This window comes from Eurypyga helias, unplaced genomic scaffold (assembly GCF_000690775.1).
Source record: "Eurypyga helias isolate BGI_N326 unplaced genomic scaffold, ASM69077v1 scaffold15513, whole genome shotgun sequence".
NCBI classification, from domain to species: Eukaryota; Metazoa; Chordata; class Aves; order Eurypygiformes; family Eurypygidae; genus Eurypyga; species Eurypyga helias.
In genome coordinates this window covers 2416-12760 of record NW_010240691.1, presented here as the reverse complement: position 1 = coordinate 12760, position 10345 = coordinate 2416, and the positions used below count along the sequence as shown (strand labels likewise).

At 45.1% G+C, this 10345-nt stretch overlaps 1 protein-coding gene across 1 annotated transcript; it reads left to right on the top strand.

The window, feature by feature from the left end:
- Positions 1 to 2545: 2545 nt before the first annotated feature.
- On the top strand, positions 2546 to 7054 carry LOC104507292 (transcriptional regulator ATRX-like). Its single transcript, XM_010148524.1, has 6 exons — positions 2546 to 2557; positions 2863 to 3012; positions 4183 to 4308; positions 5007 to 5102; positions 5665 to 5793; positions 6675 to 7054. Exons 1-6 carry the CDS (start codon positions 2546 to 2548, stop codon positions 6951 to 6953), a joined length of 792 nt encoding a protein of 263 aa, XP_010146826.1. The 3' UTR covers positions 6954 to 7054.
- The last annotated feature ends 3291 nt before the right edge of the window (positions 7055 to 10345 follow it).

The window sequence follows — 10345 nt, the reverse complement described above, 5'->3', positions numbered from 1 at the left end:
ATCTGCTCCATGACCTTGCCAGGCCTTATGTTAGACCTATGTTAGATGTTAGACCTTTGTTAGATGACTGTCTTCAAGGCCAGGCTGGATGAGGCTTGGAGCAACCTGGTCTGTGGAAGGTGTCCCTGCCCATGGCAGGGGGGGGGACTGGGTGGGCTCTAAGGTCCCTTCCAACCCAAACCATTCTGTGATTCTATGACTGGGCTATTGGTTTGGATTTTTTAAAGTAGGTTCTCACAGACTCAGCACAGCTCCTGAAGGACTGTACTGGGGTGGACTTGGCTGGTACACAGTTAACGGGAAAATGTGTTTTCACCACAATTACTGATAGCTGGAAGCGCGATACTTGTAGCTTACCTTGGCCGGAGCGATACATCGTTCCGAGCGGTATATATGAGGGAGGAGCTGGAGAAGGAGAAAGCGGGGTGTCCTGCAGAGCTGGCACTGCTGCACCCTCTGTTCCTTCCTTCTTCTTCCCTAGATGGGTGTGTTCAGTGGATTAGAATGGCAGTCACATTTTTATGTGAAATGAAATCTTGGCTCAGTTGAGGTCAGGTAATGCAGATTGGAAAAGCAGATTAAAGTAATAGTTCGGATTCGGTTGGATGTAGTGTATCGTTATTTTATACTACCTCAGGACATAGCCAGGGTATGTGTTTTACTGTAGTGCTGTAGAAGGGGACAATTTTGGAAGGCTCTCCGTCTCAGAATCAGAAGAATTTGCTGCTTATTTATATTTACTTTTATTTTTAACCTTGGTATTAAATGTTCAATTGGTTGAGAAAAACCTGTTTATGAATTACAATATAACTCACATTCCTTCATGGAATATTTCCGTTCTAATACGTTTATCTCTCCATAGCCTGTAAATTCCATCAGAATTTTTAAAAGACAAAGCTGTTTTTAAAATGCAGAACCTTTCAGTATCTCTTCATTCTTTCATTCATCACCAGGATTTCATCTTAAAGCTTCTAAACCAATTGATAATCATTGTTCTGTCAACAAGCTAAACAAATGGAAAGGAACACTTATTCTGATTTTTTTTTTGTTTGTCTATACAGTCAACTTACAATTTTTTTCATTGTAAAATTAATCTATCTAAATGGCAGTACCTTCTATATCCCACTTTTCAAGCTGCATCATTAATGTTAACGCAAAATAAAGTTTAGACAAAGAAAAGCAAACACACAGTTGGCTGTCATTTAAACCACATTTTGAAGCCGGTGTTGGCTAAGTGAGTGTGGGTTATATTCCAGTATTGTTTTCAGTAGCAGTGTAACCATGGCAGTTAACGTATATGCATCTCCAGGAACCCTCCACACACGGAGGTACAGCTACAGTGTGCTATCAGCGCTTACCTGTCTTAATATCCTCTTGACTTCCACACCCACTTTCTCAAGATGTTTCCATCATACCCTGTTAGTGCATCCCTTTTCTCTCTCTCCCTTCTCTCCCACCACCCCAAAAATACCATTATTTGTTCCTTGTGCCCATTAGTCATGCAGATGTTTTGAGGAGCTGGTTGAGGAGCTGGCGGTGAAAGCATTGATTCAGATTTAGGGAGACCAGATAGGAGAGGGATGAAGCAAAACCTAGCTCGTGGAATTGATTAACATAATTGAGATTTAAACACACACAGAAGCAAACAACTTTGTGTAGCTGTTGTGACACTGGTCAGGGCTTCCACATGCAGTTCCTGGTGTTGCAAAAATCTGTTTGCTTGTGGGTACAAGCCATTCTTTCCAGTTACTGTTCTATCTGGATTATAGAATGTCAGGGCAGGAGAGGTTATATTCCTGTTTGTACAAAGGCCTGGCAGAGGACGGGCATGGTGTGGAGGGGGGGCTGTGGGTATTCGTATTGTATATTCAGTGTATTCACTGTAGTTCATCTCAAGAGTGGTGCAAAAGTTCAGTGAGAGAATGTGTTCGTATTACAAATCTCAGACCGAATGCTGAGGTATATTGGAGCGTTTTTAATTGGGCAAGCTCCTCAGTGGCATAAGGGCATTTATAAAGAATCCCGTGTTCAGCAGTTATCTCCAAGAAGGGACTCTGTGGTGCAGCACGAGCAGTTTTTAGTAGCCTCACAGAGCGTGTTTAAAGTCATCCTTTGCAGCGTTGCCTTTATTGTAACGCCAAGAGGTGACACCTTCGACAGACCGTGGGGACTGGAAGGTTGACGCGGTGAGGAGGAGGACTGGAAAACCATTGTGACCTACTGTGACATAACCAGCTTTCCACATTTGTTCTCTCTGATTTTTTATCACTTTTTACTTGAGATAATGATCGTGGGGCATCTGTGTCCCAGTCAAGAGCTGCCGCAGCTTGATAGTTTGGTGAGCAGCTGCTTTGGTTTTGCACTACCTAGGAAATACTCAGCGTGCTGGTAACTCTGCATTTCAAACCACACTAGTAGGATTTATGTATATTTTTTTGCGTTAGGACTCTTAAACAGAATGCTGAGCTGAACTGGAGCTTTATTTTCTGATACATACATATATATGTATGTATAAAAGACAGATATATGTATATAAAATGTTAGCATGTCCTCCCAGGTATCCAGCCTAGGCCAAGGAAAAATCACTGAGCGCATTCCATTCTTTGTAAGTTCTCAAACTGCATGTATTGCTGGGGTTCTGCGGTTCATTAAGTGATTGGACGGTCATCTCGGTAACAGATTGTTAATCCATTACCCTCCCCCTGAGGAAGATGGTACTTCTGAATTACTTCCTAGTTGTGTTGCGCTGTGAGATGCTCTGAGCGGCTGCGTGGGAAGTCGGGTCACAGCAGTAATTAGGCAGCACAAAGGGAAAATGGGAGAGCTACCGAGTGACTTCTCGTCGTTTCTCCACCCGAACAGGACACCATTCTGGCAGAATTGCTTCAGATCAATAAGGAGTACATCGTTGGGTACCACGAACACGACTCACTCCTGGACCATAAGGAGGAAGAGGAGCTCACTGAAGAAGAAAGGAAGGCAGCATGGGCAGAATATGAAGCAGAAAAGAAGGTAAAGCTGTCTAGATCATGATCACATGTATGAAAATCACTTCCCAGATGTCAGTGCTACTTTTCAGTTTGTTTTGGGAAAATTAATTTCCTTATAGGCCAAGAAATGGATGTGTGAAGCAAATTCTGACATAGGAAAAATGGAGATACCCTGTCTTGTTTGCTCTTTCGATGCTGGTCTTTTGTGTATTTTCTTTGTTACTTTTGCTTAAAAGTGATTTTTTCTTTTTGCACACACTTCTTTTTCCTGTTTCATGGTAAAACTCAACTGGTGTCCTGTGTAATACCTCTCCTTTACCATTGGAGGGAAGTTTCTAGCTCCATTCAAGTTATACGATTAGTCTCAGAGGTTTTTGCCCTGATCCCACAGATACGTAAGCATCTGCCAACGAAGACCTAAAACCTTGCTGGGGTTTTTCTATTATTCTCTGTGTCTTGTTTATTTGATACTTAAGCAGGTGGCAGCATGAAGAAAACTGTAAATTTGCTACAGGTTTGAGATTATCTTACTGTCAGAGGAATATGATCCCTTGGTAGCTGGATCCTAATAGCAGTGTTCCTGGAAAAGCCGAGTTTGGTACTGGGATCTGATCAGTAAGCTGAAAGCACAGAACGTGGATGTATAAATTGCCATGGACCATCTTGAGTGAACAACCGACTGCTGAAACGGAGCAGGGGGAGAGGTTCTGTGAGGGAGAAACAGGGAGGTGTAATACAGTAAGCGCTGAAATTGCCCTCTGAGAAATCCGGATGGGAGATGAGCTTTATATTCCAGCTAATAAATTATGCATTGCTCTTCTTCAAATTGGATTACAGTCAAGTCACACTCCAGATGAAGGAGTGGGACTGCAATATACAAAATGCATTTTAAGATACACTAATAAGCCTTGGTCTTTCTTTTTTTTGTCTTGGCATATGAAATAATTATAATTAAGCTAAATATTCCCGTATTACTCAGGAACTGGGGTTCCTCAGTGATGAAAGTGTCCTTTTGAAGTGAGGTTTGGAGAGGATCTTCCGTTCGCTGAGACAGGTTTGCCTTCCTGCGCCACGTGCAGCGCTTGCAGCCTTCCCCAGGGGCTGATTTAGCTGTGTGTGCTATCTCATGGCTTGTTGCAGAAGACTGTGCATCCCGAGTTATTCAAATCCAAGTGCATTTTGTCTTTTTAAGGGCTTGACTATGCGTTTCAACATGCCGACTGGGACCAATATGCTTCCCACCAATTTCAACTCTCAGACACCATATATTCCTTTCAATCTGGGTGCTCTGTCGGCCATGAGCAATCAACAGCTGGAGGTAAGAGCAGGCCTAGCGTGTAATGGGTCTGTGTTGCTGTGAGCCTGCGTGTCTGTCACAAATAATGGTTAATGCCATCCTTAAATATCTCGGTATTACGTAATTGTCTCTATTTTTAAGAGGCTTTTGCGTGTGCGTAGCTGTATTGGAGTCCAACTTCTACGTATACAAACCTATAGCTGCGTAGAGTCTCAGGCTTCTGGAAGATGAACTTATTCTTTGCAGACATTAATTACCACATCTGCCTTTCAACCTCCATCCGCCTCCTCTCCGAGAAGGAACGGGAGAGAGGAACGCGTGCGACAGAGCGTGCAAAGCAGGGGGACTTGTGTTGGGGAATAATGCACTGTATTTGCCAGTGTTATGCAAAAATGGGTAATTTAGCAGAATAGATGATGTTCTGAGCACAGAGAATGAGTTGAGACCGTAACATCGAAGCGATATTCACGGTGCCTGCGTGAAGGTGTAGCGCGCCTGTGAAAACCGCTGGGTGCAGGAGTAGTTTTTTTTGGAAATCCTGTCCACTGCACAGGTTGGCAGATTTTTACGTGCAGTTCAGTTTCTCTGTGCTGAAATCCGCTGGTGTGGAAGCTTCCACTAATCGATGTGCAAGTGGAGAGGGAAAAGTAATTGAGGTTGGCAAAGGTATGTGTTCTGTGTATCCCTGCTTTCTAATTAGTCTTCTGGTGTTTTCTCAGGACCTTATTAATCAAGGAAGAGAGAAAGTTGTGGAAGCAACCAACAACGTAACTGCAGCAAGAATTCAGCCCCTTGAAGACATCATTTCAGCCATAGTGAGTGAACGGATACCTGTGGGTTTAGGTCGGGAGATGGGAACACGTTAAACATTATCAGGCAAAGAAATTACTATTGTATATGGTCATTGTGCTAATTAATTGCATTGTTATTTAATATAATATCCAGTTTGTATTGACCTTTATCCCTGCAGCTTGCAGGAACCTTTAATGGTACCTAGATGACATAGAGCCTTAGGCCTAGCAGTTTAGATCCATAATTATTTGCCATGCTCTGAAAATGCTGACTTTCTGCAAATAAGAATAATAATTATACAGAAATCAGCTGTATTTCCTGTATCTCGTCCTTCTCTATCTACCTTGGGCTGCCACATTTCTTACTTGCTCCCAGTGTTATTAAGGTGATTACCTTAATTAGCAGTTAGAAGAGCAGATAACTCGCAGTTCCAATTCTGGTGAAGTACAATGTAGCATTTATTGGAGGTTGGGCTGCGTTTTAACTCTTGAGGTAACTCTGAGCGTAAGGCAAGACCTCAGTTACCATTACGCATTTGTGAAAATGACCGGTGCCAAGAAAGTTTTGGGTTTTATTCCTTTTCAGTGGAAAGAAAACGTAACACTGACAGAGAGCCAAGTGCAGGCCCTGGCACTAAGCAGACAGGCCAGCCAGGAGCTGGATGTCAAGCGCCGAGAAGCCATCTATAACGACGTCCTTACTAAACAACAGATGGTAAAATACCTAATATTTGTTTGATTGGCTGTCCACGCTTGAACTGGGATGTTGAGTAGGGACTTTGCATGTGTGCGTTCATGAACGAGAGGTACATAAATGTGTACTTCCAGAGCGTGTGTTTGAAGGGGTCGAGTGTTTGCTGGCATGGTGTAACGCTGCGAGTCACGTAACTCCGGGAGACTTGAGCAGTGTGTTGGACTGCACGGCTCGGCCTCAGCGAAGGACACTCCCCGAGAAGCGCATGGAAACAAAAACCACTCGCCACATTTCGTAGTTGGACGTAGTTTGCTTGAAGGTCACGAGGCTTAAAGAGAAATCCGATTCCTGGAGCTCAGAAGGCAACTTGGGAAACACGCTTCTTAGAAAGTGTTGGTAGCGGGGTCGGTTTAGCTTAGAAGTATTTTGCAAAACCCAAAAGCTGCCCAGAGAGGGGTTGGAACTAGATGATCTTTAAGGTCCCTTCCAACCCAAACCATTCTGTGATTCTATGATGGCATGGGGGGAGCTTTCTCTGGGGCAAACAAACACGTACTGAGGTCCGCATGCAGGACTTCGGGGGAAGATAAATGGTACCTGATGAATCATGTAACTTGTACCTGGGAATATTCTCACAGCACGGTGCATGTTGCCGTAGCAACCTACCCAAACGCTGTGCAATACAATAGGCAAGTCATTAAGAGAACTTCGCCCCAAATGGTGTTACTGAATGGTTTCTGCAGTAATCAGCTCGTGAATACCACCACATTAGTGATGGTGATAAGGATGGTGGGTTTTTCCTTCAGCCGTGCCATCCCTAACAAATCGATTTTAACTCGGAACTTGATACTTGCGGCGTAGGCGGGTCAGGCGCTCACAACCGCTCTGCTTTCCCTCCACAGCTGATCAGTTGTGTTCAGAGGATACTGATGAACAGACGACTACAGCAGCAGTACAATCAGCAGCAGCAGCAGCAGATGTCTTACCAGCAAGCAGCAATGAGTCATCTCATGATGCCAAAGCCTCCAAATTTAATCATGAATCCTTCCAACTACCAACAGATAGATATGAGAGGAATGTATCAGTCAGTGTCTGGCGGTATGCAGCCACCGCCGTTACAACGAGCACCACCCCCAATGAGAGGCAAAAATCCAGGGCCTTCCCAAGGGAAATCAATGTGATTTTGCACTAGAAGCCTAAAGGATTGTTAAAATCAGAGAAAGAACTTTTATTTTTTTAGGAATCAATGGCTTAACAGAACTCAACTGTAAAAAAAAAAAAATAGTTTGGTTGGTCCCCTTAAATGCCATGTTCCATATTAGTGTTTCAGCTTTGTTTAAATAGGACATGATGTTTTCCCTGTTGTCGGTGATGTTGCCTAGAATCTTCTTACATATGTTGAGTACAGGAGATAACAAGTTGTTTTCAGTGAAAACAAGTCCTCCCGTAACAGTAGCATCTCCGCAGGTTTCCTGTCTAAACTCCTGTGCTTGCTTTTAGTGGCTGCCAAGCTGTCGTCAGACTTGAGAAGCTTAGGAAGGAATGCAGGTCTGTACGTTTCAGTATCTCATAACGTGAATTGGAAACAGCTGAGTTCTTGATTAGAGTTGATTCCTCAAATTATGGAATACTTTTCTGCTTACCCATTTCTCTGTGTTAGTGGGAATATCCTAACGGAAATAGTCTAGTTTCCTTCTGACTGAGGTCTGGACTCGTACGATTTCATCTGTGCTGAATGAAGCAGGAACTGAAAATACTCTTTGAACCAGAATTGAGTGCAATATTCTTAAGTACTACTGCTCTGAAACCTTTGAGTTACGTCGAAACTGTGCACACAGCCTTAACTAGCGACTTGGGGCAGGGCAGCGTTCGTCCCGGGCTTCGGCCGTTTCTTGGTTTCAGATTCAGGTGACGGAATGACAGACAGCAGTCTCGGAGTTGGAGGCGTTTCCCTCTGCTCTGTGCAGAGTCCAGTACGAAGCACATCGCTCGTAACTCCTTAATGCTGGTGCTACTGTCTTTTCCCGTTGCCGGCAATGGGAGACGGGCCAAGAAAATGCAATTCCTGGTATTTTGGAGGTTCCCATAGTGCTGGTGGCCAGGGCCCAGACCCTCTTCCGTAAACAACTTTGGAACGGCAGAACCACGCTGGTGTAAAATCGATGCGAAGAAAGTGCCGTAACAACTTCCAGAGCTGCCAAAACAGCGAGATAACTTTTCCTCTAGTAGTAAGAGTTTGGGTATGCACTCCTCCCTTGGTGTGAAAACATCGTTTAGTGCCCTGAGAGCTCGACTGGTTTGGTTTGGGGTTTTTTCTGTGGGCCAGAGGTGTTTCTGGTTTGTTCTCTCCCGTCAGCAGTCTTTTCACCCACACTCGTGCTTGTGAGGCTCGGATTGACTACAAACAGGGCTTTTCTTTGAATACCGTTGGGGTGGTTGTTGCCCCCCAGAAAAGGAGCTTCTAGTCGGGGGGTAGAAGCGAGTGGCGGGGTGGTTTGAAGCAGTGGTTCCGACTGCAGAGCTCTGCAGAAGCGAGCGGATGGCGGCGTTTGCTCCAGGTACCGCTGGACTCTTCCCACGTGCTGACGTGAACTAAAACTGTTGTGGTTTCCGGGAGGTTCCTTGCAGGAGTTTGAGTTCTTGCCCCGAGCAGACAAGTGGGTGTTGCATCTAAATACCGATACTTCAGTTTGCGATTGAAACGTGGGTCGTGATCTGAACAGGGTTCCTTTGATCCGTTGTGAAGCCACCTCCAAGTTGTCGCCTTGGACTCTGTTCTTCCAAGATGCCACGGAAGACCCTCGGTATGTTCTAGTGCTTTGCCAGCTCTAAACGCCGTCGGGGGGAGGGGAGCGAAGAGGGACGGGTTCACACTGGAAGAAACAAATTGTGAGACTTTGGAGACAAAGGTTGGAAGGCACATGTGCTCTGGGCGACTCCCACCGATATTCCTACGTGTCCTGAAGAAGAAGAATACTTTTACCAAACCTGGGAATGTTCAATGGGGTTTTACGGTAACTCGAAGACTTAAATGTGGAAGTTTTAGGCAACATTTAAAGGCACTTTTTTTTTTTTCTCTCTCCCATTCTGGACAGAAGTATGGCTAATGGAAGACTAATGCGTAAGAAGAAATCCGAGACAAGCGTTGAGATAAAACCTGGACCACTTTGCATACCTGTTTCTCACTTGACGTTTTCGCTGCATACAACGTGCTTTGAGTATAACATCAAGCTTTAACCGGTATTTAAAGACGGAACATACATCAGTAAGATAACAAAAGGCTCATTTTTATATTTGTTTTAGATGTTTTAACTAGATAAAATGGCTTAAGATGACAAACAAAAATGTTGCTTGTAATACAGTTTTGCCTGCTAAATTCTCCACATTTTGTAACCTGTTTATTCCTTTGGATGTAAAGCGTTTTTGCTTAGTATCGTGATATTGTATATGTTTCGTCCCAGTTGTATAGTAATGTTTCAGTCCATCAACCAGCTTTGGCTGCTGAAATCATACAGCTGTGAAGACTTGCCTTTGTTTCTATTAGATGGCTTTTCAGTTCTGTATTAAATATCTTAAGTGCTATAGAAAAGGTGTCACCTCTTCCTATAAGGCTGTTTTGTAATATATATAAGGACTGGAAATGTGTTTTTAAAGAGAAGAAGCATTCGAGTATGACGATATACTATCTGTGTTTTCACCATTCAAAGTGCTGTTTAGTAGTTGAAACTTAAACTATTTAATATCTCATTTAATAAAGTGACCAAAATCCATCCGCCTGCCTGGTGCTACGTTCGCAGTGCGGTGTTGCCGCCGCAGGGGCGTGGGCCCGGCGCATCCCTCTCCCAGCCGTGCTGGGCATTGAGGCTCTCCTCCTGGTTCTCTGCAGCGAGGCGCTGGGTCACTGGGTGTAATTTCATTGAGGGAAGACGGTTGTGGTCCGGGTTTTCGAATTACGTGAATTAACAGTTGCTTCTGCAGCCGGTCGGTCTGTGGAAAAGGAGGAGCGAGTCGCCCAGCAGCCGTACATGGCTAAGAGGGCGGGGAAGCTCTGCTTGCTCACAGCAGAGTAACCTACTTGTGTGTTTTAACCTCCTCATTGTGCTTCTCTTTGTCGTAGTTACTAAATCCCACCTGTTGGACAAAAAACCCTTTTCCTACACCAACAGATCGCGTGACCGTTCTGGTTTAAATCTGCCCCTACGCTCCTCCCCCGTGCCTGAAGCATTTTTGTGGCCAGCGCTGCAGCCACCTCGCCGCCCGGGCCGGCTCTGCTCCGGGTGGTGCAGCCGGGCTGGCCGGGAGCTGAGAAAGGGCAGATGCCGTGGAAATCGGGGCTGGTGTGAAAACAATGGAATCGTGCTCTCGGGCTGCGTGGTTTTCCATCTCCTGGTAACTAACTCGTGGAACCCGGGAGAGGGCAGCGGGAGGCTGGTGCGTGTGGCGGAGGCTGGATGTTGGCTGTCGGGCCGGGGAGTGGCCTGGGACGAGTCCCCTGCACCGGACAGACCCGCAGGGTGCTCTGAGGCTGAACTGCAATGTTGGGATGTGTCGGGTGCGGAATGCCTAACCCTGC

Excerpts from the sequence above, each read along its gene's own strand:
- LOC104507292 (XM_010148524.1), top strand. Across the intron at positions 4,309-5,006 it reads TGAGCAATCAACAGCTGGAG|GACCTTATTAATCAAGGAAG; the intron begins GTAAGAGCAGGC and ends GTGTTTTCTCAG. Across the intron at positions 5,103-5,664 it reads AAGACATCATTTCAGCCATA|TGGAAAGAAAACGTAACACT; the intron begins GTGAGTGAACGG and ends ATTCCTTTTCAG.